The 15,120-nt window shown below is 41.5% G+C and overlaps 2 protein-coding genes across 2 annotated transcripts in view; one reads left to right on the top strand and one right to left on the bottom strand.

The window, feature by feature from the left end:
- LOC145398078 (hemicentin-1-like) overlaps positions 1 to 15,120 on the top strand; it is a 127,668-nt gene that overhangs the window by 59,261 nt on the left and 53,287 nt on the right. The gene's annotated exons all lie outside the window — the stretch shown is intronic.
- LOC145398202 (glutamate receptor ionotropic, kainate glr-3-like) lies at positions 395 to 13,225 on the bottom strand. Its single transcript, XM_080271156.1, has 14 exons — positions 13,175 to 13,225; positions 12,274 to 12,391; positions 11,808 to 11,946; positions 11,258 to 11,377; positions 7,833 to 8,054; positions 7,422 to 7,525; positions 6,933 to 7,103; positions 6,550 to 6,659; positions 5,645 to 5,755; positions 3,381 to 3,598; positions 2,527 to 2,638; positions 1,740 to 1,908; positions 1,139 to 1,247; positions 395 to 538 (listed from the first exon to the last, which is right to left on the bottom strand). The coding sequence occupies exons 2-14, from the start codon at positions 12,321 to 12,323 to the stop codon at positions 395 to 397; spliced, it is 1,779 nt and encodes a 592-aa protein (XP_080127282.1). The 5' UTR covers positions 12,324 to 12,391; positions 13,175 to 13,225.

Genomic DNA, 15,120 nt, shown 5'->3' with positions numbered 1-15,120 from the left:
GAAAGTTTGGTAGTTTTTGTATGTAGGTGAGTAGAGGCATTTTTTGGTCAGTGAGGGTGGTTTGTGTTTTTAGGATTAGGTCAGACATAGCCTGTTGATCAGTTAGTCATTAGTTACCCATCCAGGTCTATATATCAACAACAAGAGTACCCTTTCAGCCATAGCCAGTCAGTCACGTAGCAGCTGTTAAGGTATTCATTCTGGTGATTATTCTACTTTATTCTTTTTACCTCCAGGTGATTGTATCACTATGGGAAAAATCTCTAGCAGTGAAAAGATAAATTAAGGCTTTTCCTAACCCCTCCTGTTCATAATGCACCTCTTAAATTCAAGAAATTACCTAATGGTAATAAGACTTGGGTAAAAAAGACGGCATCAGATAACAGGGATTAAGCTATTCAATCCACGTATCGAGTGTAGTCTCTCTCTCTTTTGTGGCGGAGGATGGGGGAGAACGAGAGTAGACTAAGTACTCGGCCAACAGCAAAGCCACCCCCAATAGACATCCCCCTCCCAAGATCAGATACAGCGTGAAGACCTGGGATGGGGGCAGGAGGACAAAATGGTTAGGATTAATGCTAGTAGTACTAAAACTGAGCTCATGGAGATTTAGACAAGCCCCAGTTTTTTTATTATATTTTCTGAAGCATATGATGATAGAACATGTCTGAGTTTTATTTTTTATTTTTTTTCATACACCTGGTAATGTGAGGTGCAAACTGATCACATTTAGTAATTACAAGTGTTCCATGAATTACCATAAAAAATTAGAGGTTTGGTTACATCTTTGCATACTCAGTTTTAAAAATATGGTTGTTTGTGACAGGAAGATCTACAGTATGTTGATGCAGTTTTATACCATGAACTCCTTACTTAGAGAGTCTGAGGCATTGCTTCTATTTGGAGGGCTTTTGATGCTGGAGAGAGCTCCCTTGATGCAGTGGCATTGATACTACTAGGTGACTCCACTGTGTAGGTATACAAATGTCCCTAATTTTCCTCCTCATCCCCCCAAAAGAGGACAGCAAACTGTAGGAGAAGTGTAGTTTTAGCCATGCACTGGGTTCACATTCAAATGAGCCTGGGGTTGCAACTACTACTACAGTACTATTACAACAGTGGAAGAAGCATACTGTACCTCTTTGAAGCCCGGTGATGGATACTCAGCTTCTGGGTCGCGGTCAATGTTGGGCCACCATTTTCGTTTGAGTCGGTTCAAGTGACCCTTTTGTGTCATCTTGGTTAGGCTGGTAAAGACAGTGTCTGGAATTAATTATGAGAACAGGAAGCTGATTTGTGTTTAGATAGCTAGCTTCTGGAGAAAGATATAGTAATTTTTGGAGCTAAAATTTTTATACATCTGATTGAATTATTACCCCATGGAGTACTGATAGTCTTATCAGTAAAAAAAGAAAAAGAAAGAAAGAAAAAAAAAATCTATCCCCCAAAGCTAGACTACAATATTCCAGACAGCTGAGGTAGGTTTTGGCATAATCTCATGGTACAGTACTTTATTAAGTGAGAGGGATGCCTCAATATACTGGTACTGATATACCTGTGAGGGTGAATTGCTTGTTTATATACTGTAAATGTCCCTCAACCACTTACCTCTCCCTCAGACAATGGTGGATTGCAGAAAAAAAAATGGCTTAAGCCTACAATCCACTGGGTTAATAGTAACACCAACAACTGACAGCATTAAGCTGCACAATAGAAACCTTCCTGTACAGCCAACTTACACATGGTTAAATAGCTTTTTATAGGGTGATCGCTTCTGTAGCCCAAAACCAATGCCACGTTTTAGGAAGTCTGTCTTGGTGTCCACAATATCCATAGCCTGTGCTAGTGGTAGTTTACGCTGCAGGCGGTAGATGATGTACTCCTTGTTAGCAAAGAAGGCATACTTTCCTGTTGGGGAATAGATGGTGAAATGGAGAAATAAAAATAAATTACAACTGTGCTCTATATATATTCTTTACAGTATAGGCAAAAAAAGAGGACTTACATGGTGGGGATTATTAGTAATGATAATAAAACTAGGGTGAGAGGAAGCAAGGAATAAGGTAAAGAAACGGGCAGGAATAACTTATACAGAGAGAAATTTTATAGAATGCATTTTGTTTGGAAGAAGATGTGGGCCAAGAACCCATTTAATATGCTGGTTTATTATGTTACATGCAATAACAGTTAGTAAAGGAGAGATGAGCAACAGTAATGTATACAGAGGGTAAAAGTATATGCTGCACTTGAGAAAAAGAAGTAGACCAAGAACCAGTTGAATATATTTCGTGTACAGTGTGTAACATGCAATATCAGTTGAAATGGAGATATGGGCAGCAATAATGTATACAGAGGTTTATAGTTTATGTTGCTCATTGTCTGGGAGAAGAGGTAAATTAAGGATGTTTTGAATATGAATTATGTATGGTATATGAGAAGCGGTAGTGGCATAAATGATCAGGAGAGATGTACATATTATAAATTATCAGGAGAATCTTTGTATTGATACTGTAATACAATCATTACCTTTGAGAACACTAGCCAAGGCATCATCATTGTTACTTGGCAGGTTGTTGATTGGGTCCTTCCCAACAAACCTTTCCCATGACAACCTCATTGAGGAATGTGGGGGGGCCAGCTGGGGGAAGAAGAAAAAAACAAGACATAAATAGGAAGGGAAATCAGGAGAAGAGGAAGATAAGTTGGGTAGTAGGGAAAATACAAGATGATACAAGATGGAGATTGAGTATATTTGAGGAGGAGAAAAAGAAATAAAGAAAAGAGGAAGATTTTTTTGGCAAGACAGAAAAAAACTACCAATCATCTTTCTGGAACTGAATGGATTTTTCTTGTAGTAGCAAGCTTGATAAAGGGTCAGGGGAAGTAGATAATAAATTAGGCGGGAGGAAGAACACAGGAAAGAGGGGGAAAGATTGTTAAAAGTGGAAGAGAGAGTAGATGCACACAAGAAGAAATGGGTGTAGAAACAAGAGAAATGGATGATGAAATGGGTGGGATGAAAATTACAGGAAAGAGCATAAGTAACCTGGTGTGCTGAAAGTAGAAGAGAATAATGCACTATAAGATAATTAGAAAACTATCTCAGGCCTTTTGAGGGAAACTGAATGCTTAGATATTGTATTGCAACTTATGTCATGCAATTTTAACATATGAAGAAAGATTTGTGCCAGATAAAAGATTAAAATAATCACAAAGCAGGTTTTCATGAAAGTAATTACCACACTTGATGCTTCATTTTCTACCGTTGATATGCACTGTATTAGCAGTTAAAGATTTTTGTTCAAGTCATATGCTGTGCTGTGATCCCTTGCTTTAACAAATCACACTTCACCCACTATTTATCCTGCCAACTAACCTACCGCAAGAGAGTCTGCCAGTGCTGTGTTTGTCCGGACCCCAAGATTCCAGTCTGGGTTTTCTAGAAGTTCCTCGAAGTTTCTGAAGGGAAGTTTGGGCTGGCGGGTGGTGAGGATTGAGACAAGGATGGCGGAGTAGCAGGTTAGGAGAATCAGACCCATCCATAGCCCAGAGAAGAAGACTAGTTTGCCAGACACAGGCCGGGGTTCATTGACTGTTGCTGTAGAGAGAGAGAGAGAGAGAAAAAAAAAGTAGGGAGTAAAAGGGAAATGTATAGAAAGAATGTGTAAGTGGGAAGTGAGGAGATGAGGATGGTGGAGTAGCAGGTTAGAGGTTCAATTACTGTAGCTTATGATGAGAAAAAAATAATTCTTACATGTACGATTGTGGATATGAACACTGATAAACTTCAATACAATAAATAATGATGCAGTGATCAGTAACTTTCCAAACACAGTGACAAGATTTGTAGAACCCAGCCAACTTTTTAGAATATTGTTTAAAAGTTTCAGAATTATTTGACTAGAAAGTGTAGTGATATACTTGTCCACAACTGTACATTCTTAAGACTGATATCTCACAGAGGAGGGAAGTGTTTAGTTTATTGTGTTAGTGAAATGTGAGGGAAAAAGAAATGTGGTTTTTCTTCTTCGTTGATCCATGCATTTATAGTATGTACTGTGGGGTGCTGTCTAGCCATTTGCTACCCTTGCAGGTGTTCTAGAAAAATTCGTCTGGTAGTCTATCTATCTATCTATCTATTGCCAGATGCCTCAATCCCGTTTGGGGTGGCCACAAACAAATCGCCTCCAAGTCGCCCTGTCCCCCGCCATTTCACTCCCCTGCTCCCAACTCACACCCCCCTCTCTCATATACCTCTCCACCCCATCTCTCCATCTCATCCTCGGCCTCCCCCTCCCTCTTTCCCCCTCCACCTCACTCACATACACTCTCTTCGTCAGTCTTTGACCCTCCATCCTCTCCACACGGCCAAACCACCTCAGTGTGTTCCTCATAATGCTTCCTATCACATCCACATCAACACCACAACGCTCCTTTATATCCTCATTCGTCAGCCTGTCTCTCCATGTGACTCCACAGGCTCCTCTTAAATAACTCATTTCCACGGCCCTCACTCTTGACTTGTGTCCTTCCAACAACGTCCAAGCTTCACTTCCGTACGTTAGAGTTGGTATCACAATACTGTCATGTAGTAACTTTTTCACTTCCATGCTCACTTCCCTGTTTCTTATCACTGCTTTCAAAGAACCAGCAACCTTTCTTCCCTGCTGTACCCTTTCAAGCACTTCACCCTCCAAACCTCCATCCTTACTCATCACACTACCCAAGTACTTAAACGTACTCACATTTTCCAATTCCTCACCATCCAACCTCGCTGTACATTCACTGACTTCACCTCTCTCAAAGACCATCACTTTACTCTTCCCTACATTCACCGTTAGATTCCGTTTCTTACACACTCTCTCAAACTCATCCACCAAGCCTTGCAGCTCCCCTTCGTCTTCACTCAACAACACGGTATCATCTGCAAACAACAGTACAGGGAGTTTCCAAAGACTATCCTCTCTCACCAGGGCCACTCCAACATCCACTACCCTACCTTGAACCTCTTTTATTACCCCATCCATGTACAGATTGAACAACCATGGAGACATGACACATCCCTGTTTCAACCCAACCTTCAAAGAGAAAAATTCACTTAGTTCACCATCCACACGCACTGCAGCCTTCGCACCATCGTACATACTCTTCACAGCATTCAACAACTTCCCATCTATTCCATATATTCTTAACACTTTCCACAATCCTAGTCTATCCACCCTGTCATATGCTTTCTCCAAATCCATGAAAGCCGCATACAACTTCTTTCCCTTCTCTAGAAACTTTTCCACTAAAGATCTGAGAATGAATAACTGATCTACACAACCTCTTCCCTTCCTAAAGCCTCCCTGTTCTTCTCCAACTAATTTCTCTGTTCTTTCTCTAACTCTGTCAATAAGTATCCTACCATATACTTTTCCTATTATACTAAGAAGACAAATGCCCCTATGATTACCACACACTCCTTTTGCAATTACGGAAAGATTTCATATATTCTTGCATGTTTTAGCTTTATTCACGTGATGGCAGTACTCCATACTACATAATCTATGATGATATTTTTACCTTATCCTTAAATAAATCAAGGAATTTAAAAAGAACAGAATTCGGGGAACTAAAAATAAACTAACTCAAAGTGACCTACACTGTTGTACGACACCAGAGAAGATGATCCAGAAGGCTTCCCCCATGGTGATATGGTGGGAGTTGCCAGCCAGCTGTCCTGTCACCCAGTTGAACACCCACAATACAAACACTGCATGTGGGATGGAGGACAGTGTATTAAAATAAATTCTAGTGACATAGTACCCCTGTAAGTTGTATTGGCCTGATGTTGGGCTACTGTTGTCCAGATTATGAATCGGTGACTTGCCTATGCCCCTGATTGGAAAGCCTGCAATTGCCATTTAGGGATTCAAATTCATACACTCACAGCACGTGATCATCATCTTGAGTGGCATCTTTGACCGTGGAATTGTTAGATGACTATATATCTTGCAAAATTATTTCTTGGTGCAATAATCATGAATTAGCATTCTCTTGTCTCCTGTATTTGTGTTGAGTAGAAATGAATGAGGTTTAGTTGTGGGAAATTGCTATAAGTACCCAGAGCTTGATCTTTGGTGATGGGAGACTACTTCTATCAACCTTTTCCCTGATTCTGTTCCCTACCCAGTCCATGTATAGTAGTGGGAGTTGGATTGTTATGATATGGCTCAGGATAGTTCAGTGTACAGTACAGTATATTTTCATTGTAAATTGCCTTTTTGACATACAAGTATTTATTTTGGCATTAAGAAATTAGAATATCACAGAAGAATTGCTTGTGAAAGATGCATTATTACCTACATAACCAATATGGCTGTTTCTCCTAATTTATAGTGTCATTACTATGGAAGAAAAATGCTTGTCATGTATAAAATATCCCTGACTTTAATGATGGCTGCCTGTAAGTACCAACCTCTAGCAATGGGTATGAAAAGAGACTAAAGGTAATTATAACATGAATCATACAGCCAGTGTTATCAGTGATTCCATAGTAATACTGACCACAGACTAGGACAGAGATAGGGATGATGAGCCACAGAAAAGAGTCAAAAGGCTGGGTGTAGAGAGTCCACGTGCCTTCCAGAACTGGTCGCTTTATGTACAGTCGGGTGCTGAGGAGTAGAAATACAGTAGATGTTATATTTGATCTAAGCCATAAGGTAGTTTGATAGTGTCTACCATGATCTGCCATTGGAACGTGCTCTAAGAAATGGTTTACTCAGCATAAAATTCCATAGTAAACAGGTAACCCATCAGGTGGGCTGTTTGTGAGTCTTATTTTGTGTTCATATTGTAGCAGGGAAGAGTGGTGATCACATTGAAGTCTGGCTAGGAGTACTCATAAAAAGACCTATACAACTTATTACTGTATTAGCCAGTCCTACCTGACCATCTGTATGGGTATGGTAAAGTCAATGGTGATGGAGCGTATCTGTGTAATGGAGAGAGGTGCTACAGCCACATCGGCATCTCTGGTCTGAAGCATTCCAACCATCCCATTCCAGGTTTTGCCATCATCTTGTAGGGAGCCAAATAGGGTGTTGGTGGCTGTGTACCTGGTGGATAGATAGATAAATAGATAGATAGATAGGTAGATAGAAAGTGGATGAATTGATAGATAGGTGGATGGTTGGATGGATGGATGGATGGATGGATGGTAGGTTGGATGGATGACTAGAGAGTAGGTTGAAAGGGTGGATGGAGGGATGAATAAACAAAGAGGTAGGTTGACAGATAGATAGATGGATGGGTGGATAGTTTGGTTGACTGATGGACACAGGTGATAGATAGATGGATGGATGGAAAAATGTCAAGGAACATCCATAGCCCACAAGAATAGGGACTAAAGATGGGTATTTTAAAGGGTGACGTACGTGAAATTGAGTTGTTGTTGGAGGATGTGCCAAACGTCCACCACATATCCCTCGCCAAAGTTCTGAGGCTGGTTCTCCGCTATCAGACTTTCATAGGGCATTGCCTGAAAGGACCGAGAGGGGCTTAGTTGTTGTAGTAGTAGTAATAGTAATAGTAGTGGTAGTACTAGTAGTAGTAGTAGTAGCAGAGTAGTAGTGGTAGTAGGTGTTGTTGTTGTTGTTACCCCAGGCTCATCTGAATGTAAACTTGGTGGACTGCTGGCTGAAGTTGCCCTCCTGCAGCACACAGTCCTCCTTTTGGGGGATAGAGAAAGGACTGAGGGACATTTGTATAACCAGGCAGTAAAGCCACTTGGTCATATCAGTGCCACTGCATGAAGGCATCTCTCTCCAGGGCCAAAGTGAAATTACCTTGATAGTGGCAACACGAAGATGGTAGCCAAGCAGGTCCTTACGTCGGTCATACTTGTGGTCGAGTGGGAGGGGTCTCAGCCCCCCCTGATGCCCCCACCATCCCCACAACCCCCTCTGCCACCCATCACCATTCTCCCCCACCTGCCACACCTCCTCTAACACCCACCGACCATTCTCGCCCTCACCTGTCCACTCTCCATCGTAGTAACACATCCACACCTGTGGAAATAATGACTATGAGTGAAGGAACATTTCATTATTGTGACATCTTTTGAAACTTTGATCATGCTTCCTTCAGGCAGGTTTATTTGATTTATGAGAGGCAATGTTCATGTGTGTGTGCATGCATGTGTGTGTGTGTGTGTGTGTGTGTTCTTACCTTACCTAATTGTATCTTTACAGGAATGAGTCAAGCTCGTATTGTCCCGTGTCTTAAACCATATTTATCGTACATATCCTTAAATTTGTGAATTGTTTTGGCACACACTATTTCATTCGGTAGTGCATTCCATTGATCAATTGCTCTGTTTGGGAAACTGAATTTCCTTACGTCTTTATCACCTCTCTTCTTATGCAGTTTTTTGCAGTGTCCTCTTGCTAATGCTTCTCCATATGTTAAGTAATCATTTATGTCTATTTTCTCCTTTCCTGATATGCACTTATATAGCATTATCACGTCACCTCTTTTCCTTCTCTCCTGTAGTGTTGGTAGATTCAGTTTATTTAGTCTTTCTTCGTAGCTTAGGTCCCTTAAGCTTGGTATCCATCTTGTTGCGGCCCTTTGAACTTTTTCAATCTTGTCTATATGCTTTTTGAGATGAGGACTCCAGACTATTGATGCATATTCCAGGGTTGGTCTAATGAATGATGTTATTATCCTTCTTAGCATGTCTTCATTTATGTATGTGAATGCTATTCTCATATTTGCAAGCAGTGTATACATGTTAGCTTAGGTCCCTTAAGCTTGGTATCCATCTTGTTGCGGCCCTTTGAACTTTTTCAATCTTGTCTATATGCTTTTTGAGATGAGGACTCCAGACTATTGATGCATATTCCAGGGTTGGTCTAATGAATGATGTTATTATCCTTCTTAGCATGTCTTCATTTATGTATGTGAATGCTATTCTCATATTTGCAAGCAGTGTATACATGTTCCGTACCTTCTCGCTGATGTGGTCAGCCGGAGATAGTCTGTTATTGATAATCACACCTAGGTCTTTCTCTCTTTCTGATATGTATAGGGTTTTATTTCCTAACTTAAAATCCCAGTCAGGTCTTTTTCCACTTTTACCAAACTTGATTACATGACACTTGTCCTCATTGAATTCCATTTGCCATGTACTACTCCATTCATGAAGTTTATTTAATTCTTCTTGTAGCTCCCTACAAGAGTCTGTGCTAGTAATTCTCCTTTGTATTTTTGCATCATCTGCAAACATATTCAGATAGCTCTCATTTCCAGTGTTACTGTTTATATCATTTATGTACCCTAAAAACATGATTGGTGCCAGCACCGAACCCTGTGGTACTCCACTAGTCACTTCTTTCCATGATGAGTAGTTTCCTCTTAGTACTGTCCTCATTTCTCTTTTTATGAGAAAGTCTTGCATCCAACAAAACAGTTTGCCTCGAATTCCTCCTTGATGGTACAGCTTCCATAAAAGTCTTTGGTGTGGTACTGTGTCAAAAGCTTTGTTGAAATCTAAATAGATACTGTCCACCCATCCTTCCCTTTCCTGTATTGTGTTTGTTACTCTGTCATAGTAGCTCAACAGATTAGTAACACATGATTTTCCTTTTCTGAAACCAAACTGTCTTTCTGTTATCATACTGTGTTCTTCTAGATGATTTACCCAAGCTTTTCTTATAAGTTTTTGTAATACCTTGCTTACAACACTGGTCAGTGATACTGGTCGGTAGTTGAGAGGATTTTGTCTATTTCCTTTCTTGAATAAGGGGACTATATTTGCTTTTTTCCAAATATCAGGTAGTTTCCCTTGACTCAAGAATTTCTTGAAAATTAAAAATAATGGTTTACTTAACTCCTTTGCACATTCTCGTAACACCCAACATGAAATTTCATCAGGACCACTTGCTTTTCCTCTGTCTAATCTACTTAACTCCTCCTGTATTACTTTTTCTGCTATTTGTATATCTGGTAATATGTGTGGACATGCGTGTTCCACACAGTCCCTCTCAAAATTTTTTTCTTCTGTAAAAACTAATTGGAAATTCTTATTTAGTGCTTCACAAATATCTTTCTCTTGTGTATAAGTGATTCCCTCGTCCGTAATGGATTGTATTATATCTTTTACTTTGGTTTTGCTTCTGATATAGCTGTAAAACAGCTTTGGTTGATCACTACTTTTATTTATTATATCCTCCTCAAACTGTTTTTGGGCTTCCCTCCTTATTCTTGTATAGTCGTTTCTTGCCTGTTTGTAATTATTATACACCCTTTCACTATTGTGTCTTCTGTATCTATTCTGTGTCTTCTGTATCTGTGTGTGTGTGTGTGTGTGTGTGTGTGTGTGTGTGTGTGTGTGTGTGTGTGTGCATGCATGGGGAGGGAATTAGAGGGGCTATCTGTCTGTCTGTAGCCAGATGCCTTAATCCCAGTAGGGGTGGTCACAGTTGAATCCCCTCTGTTTTGCCTGTTCACCATCAGGCTGCCCTTTCTCCAACTCACATCCCCTTCTTCCGTATGCCTCTCCACCCCATCCCTCCATGTCATCCTCGGTCTCTGTAGCCTTTATAAGCCCCTCCACTATGAGGAGCCCTTACCCTCACCACCCCCGCCCTTCCCACTTACCATCAAAGTAACCCATCCACACTTTGGAAATTAAATGTCAGAAATTAACACTCAGAGGTCGGGAAGCCTTTTTAAAGCTGAATAAAATCATCTGCTTGAAAAGATAAAATTGCCAGGTGCATGATACCGCCTTGTTAAATAGTACTGTATTCCATTTTGCAGTTCTTATATTACTTTTCCCTTTTGAAAGTCTGTCTATTGCCAGACGCCTTAATCTCGTAAGGGGTGGCCAAAAACAAATCGCCTCCATTGTCGTCCTGTCTCCCGCCATTTCATTGCCCTGCTCCCAGCTCACACCCCTCTCTCTCATATACAACTCCACTCCATCCCTCCTTTTGAAAGTATACGTTGAATTATGTGAAGTTTCTATTTAAATGTAAGAATAAAACATGAATAGGGTGCTGGAGAGGGATGCCTTCACGTGGAGGCACAGATATAACTCGGTGGCTCCTCTGCCTGGTTTTACAAATGTCTCTAAAGCCACTCCCTGTTCTCAAAACAAGGTGAGTGGAGTACAGGAGAATGTCACCTTCAGCCTGCAGTCCACTGGGTTCACATTCAGATGAGCCTGGGGCAATAACAACAACAGCAACAAATAGGATGTAGATACCTGACTGTCAACGAAGATGCGAGTATTACGAAGTGCTGAAGTAACTGCGGCCAGGGATGTGTTTAGCGGTAGGAGAATCAGCCACTCTTGCTGATCAGTAAAAAGACCGAACTCACTTGCCTGGGGGAGAGTAGGATATGAATGAATAACGTAGAATAGACTTTGGTAATGCTAAATCATCTTCACAACTCATGAGAAATCACGGAGGAAAGTGAAAGAAGAACTTTATATATGGACCTTCCCGTACCGGTATAATGAGATTGTCTGCTGGGATAAAAGTCTGTCTATCTATATATCTATTACCAGACGCCTTAATCCCGTAATGGGTGTCCACAAACAAATTGCCTCCATGTCGCCCACTCCCCTGCCATTTCACTGCCCTGTTCGCAGCTCACACCCTCCTCTCTCATATACCTCTCCACTCCATACCCCCATCTCATCCTTGGCCTCTCCCTTCCTCTCCCCACCTCACATTAACGATTTGACAGACGTGTGTGAGAAAAGGAAGGAAGAGAGATTTGAAACAGCAGTACTTGTGAGGCCATATTACCTTGTTCATGAAGGCAGCTGCAAATCCTTCCTCATCCCACACCAGTATATACTGAGATCTGTAATGTGGCGCTCTCAGATACATCACTTGTCCACCACCGTTACCCACATCACCATCACCACCACTGTCATTACCAGTGCTGTGGAGCAGAACATAATTACTTCACTACGAGACTAATGATGCAACTCAGTCAGAAGGAAGAGGGTCATTTATTCATTACTGCTTAGTTAAGGAGTATCTGCCACGTGGGAACATTCTCAGTTTTGAGAATGGAGGGAACGTTCAAGTCTGGACCTACTGTACGTGCTGTGTGATTGTGAACTGGTAGGCGAATGGTGGTACGCATGTGTAGAAATTTCAGACACAAGTGGGTTAAGGCAGACAAATAATTTTATACTCAGTTCCAGTCTTCCTCTAGAACATGACCTACCAGCAACATTTGATGTGACTGAGATGATATACTTACTGTGGTCTTGGTAGGGAGAGTGTGAGCGTGGTAGGAGGGGTGAGGGGCATTATGGCGGCTGACAGCGAGAACACAAGTCTTGATAGTAACTTCCCTCCTTGTTTTGATGTCACTAAGCCTGTAAATATTATTAAGATAGCTAGAACCAACGGCTGGAACCCCGTAAAAATTTGTCTTTTCCTAAGAAATAAAACGAGAGAGACAAAATCAAGATCCATTCATTGTGAGCAGTAGAAATAGTAAATGTAGGGATAGGTTCAGCTGAAATGTGAACCCAGTAGAATGTAGGATGAAGCTTAATTTCCTCTCTGGCATTCCACCATCTACCTTTGGGGGATAAGGAGTAAGGTAAGGGACGTTTGTATAACCGAGCAGAACACCTGACCAACTATATCAATGCCACCACATCAAGGCTTACCTCCCCAGCAATAATTTCAAGATAGATACAGTGTGTTTAAAAGACTGGAGATCATAGGCAGAGAGAAGTACAGAACGAAGAAAGACAGATCTAGATTAGACCAGCTGCATATATGGAGGACTGTGAGTGTCAGTTACCTTTTGATTTATAGAGTTGTGGTGTGGATGTGCATGTGATAAAAAGCGTGAAGAGAAATACATTGGGGTGGTTTAGCCATGTGGAGTGGATGGAAAGTGAGATTAACTAGAAGAGTGTATGTAAGTAAGGGATGGAGTAGAGAGGTATATGAGAGAGGGGGATGTAAGCTGGGAGGAGGGGAGCTAAATGGCAGGGGACAGGGCGACATGGAGGCCATTTGTTTATGGCCACCCCATACGGGATTAAGGCGTCTGGCAATAGATAGATAGACAGAGACAGGGGGCAGGAGTGCATTGTTAGACGGGTACTGCATGCATAGTGAAGGAATGTAGTGACTTACAGTACCATTGTCTTGTGTGAGGTGCAGAGTGACATGATCCCAACCGCGATGAGTGATGATGTCGTGGATGAGCTGGATAACATCACTGTCACCATCATCACCTTCACCACCATTACACACCATCATCACCATCAACACCATAAGTAGGGTAACTTCATTTCTTTTTCCCATCATTGCTCTGGAAAAAAAAAAAAAAGTCTCTCTCTCTCTCTCTCTCTCTCTCTCTCTCTCTCTCTCTCTCTCTCTCTCTCTCTCTCTGTAATTACATAACGATTATTCCGCGTAGTGTGCAGTTACAAACTAATAGGCTAGAATTATTCATAACTAAGAAAGTGCCTTTATCATCATCATCATCATCATCATTTTCTTCTTTTACCTCCTCCTCCTCCTCCTTCTCCTCCTCCTCCTCCTCCCAGCATTCTCTTTTGATATCGACATAGTTTTGCGTTGATATCCTACAAGAGGATACTGAGGTGTAATGTGCAAAATAAATCGCTTAGGCAGAGGTGTTAGGAAATTCCATACCCACATAGACCTGCTTTCTCGTCGGGTAAGGAAGCTCCCTAACACTTCATCTTTAGCGATTAATTTTTGGATATGGCTGATTAATATCGTTTTGTACGTTATTTATGCAGAGTATGGAGATATTAGAAGGCTGTATGTGAAGCAGAAGAAGACAGTATGGTGTAATAAGCAAAATAAATCGCTTAGGAAAATGTGTTAGGGATCCCTCAACTGACGTGAATACTCTGAGGCTGTGTGTGTATTTCACCGGGTCGGTCATTATCACTTGATGGTCGTGATCGTCAGCTTTTTACCCTCCCGGAAGGGAGCTGAGAGCTCATATAGTCCGATCTAAGGGCAAGGCTGTGACCTTCACACACACACACACCCTTCCCCTTGTTCGAGGGGGACAGTAACCACCCACTTCATCAGTGAAACTTTTCGCAACCTGAGCGAGGCGCGAACTCCCGTCCACCAGTTGGCAAGCGAGAACGTTACCACTGCGCCAGTGTGTGTGTGTGTGTGCCTAAGTGCCATACATATCACAGGATAACTACAATATACTCATTCATCACATTCGTATTTCATCCTTGGGTGCCTTCACGTGATGGCACTGATATAATTAGGTGGTTCGGCTGTCCGTGTGTACAAACTTCCCTCAACTCACTCCCTATCTCCCGAAAGAAGGATAGGGAACTGCAGGCGAGGGATATTCAGCCTGCAGTCCACTGGGTTTACAAACAGATGAGCTTGGGGCCACATCAGCAGAAAATCCAATCAAAACTGCATTACTAGTCAAATTTCGTATTGAAGGATGTTATTTTCCCCTCCCTATCCCCCGAAAGGATCATGGTGGACTGCAGGAGAGGGATTTTTAGCCTGCAGTCCACTGGGTCCTCGTTCATATGAGCCTCTGATTCTCTGTCATATTAAATTCTTTCTGACGAATCTGTTTATTTATCTTATGGGCGTAAAATGAACTCACTTCAGTGGATTTTTTGAAGGCTTCATAAAGTTGACTAACAGAGAGAGAGAGAGAGAGAGAGAGAGAGAGAGAGAGAGAGAGATGGAGCTTGCATGTTCTTACCGACTCTGTTCATGATTAGCTGATGAGGTGTGTGTGTGTGTGTGTGTGTGTGTGTGTGTGTGTGTGTGTGTGCACGTTGCTAAGGCAGTCCGTATCGATGCTGTAGTACCATATAAGAGAATACCAAAGCATATCACACATAATAAATCGCTAACGTGAGGATCTTACGAAACTTTCATAGCCACTGTAATCACGAACCTGTAGCGAGCCAAGCCAGATGTTATGTGAGAGGCTTGTAGTCTGCGCGGCTTTGGAAATTTCGCAACAATTCTCCCGTTGCGATTCATTCTCACATCATACTTTAATATTCTTCTCTTTGTTACTAATGCTTTCTGTTCTAACCTAAGCCTTAGCCCCTTT

This window comes from Coenobita brevimanus, chromosome 44 (genome assembly GCF_032717465.1).
Source record: "Coenobita brevimanus isolate Jiangsu-jjx chromosome 44, ASM3271746v2, whole genome shotgun sequence".
Classification (NCBI taxonomy): Eukaryota; Metazoa; Arthropoda; class Malacostraca; order Decapoda; family Coenobitidae; genus Coenobita; species Coenobita brevimanus.
This window is presented reverse-complemented; position numbering and strand designations above follow the sequence as displayed.

What these genes read in the sequence shown, in the direction of transcription:
- LOC145398202 (XM_080271156.1), bottom strand. Translation starts at nt 12,323, where the DNA reads ATGCCCCTCACCCCTCCTACCACGCTCACACTCTCCCTACCAAGACCA. An exon ending in CTCTGGTGTCGTACAACAGT is followed by an intron (nt 3,599 to 5,644) that starts GTAGGTCACTTT and finishes CTCTCTCTACAG; the next exon opens with CAACAGTCAATGAACCCCGG. An exon ending in AAAAAGCTATTTAACCATGT is followed by an intron (nt 1,248 to 1,739) that starts GTAAGTTGGCTG and finishes TGTCTTTACCAG; the next exon opens with CCTAACCAAGATGACACAAA.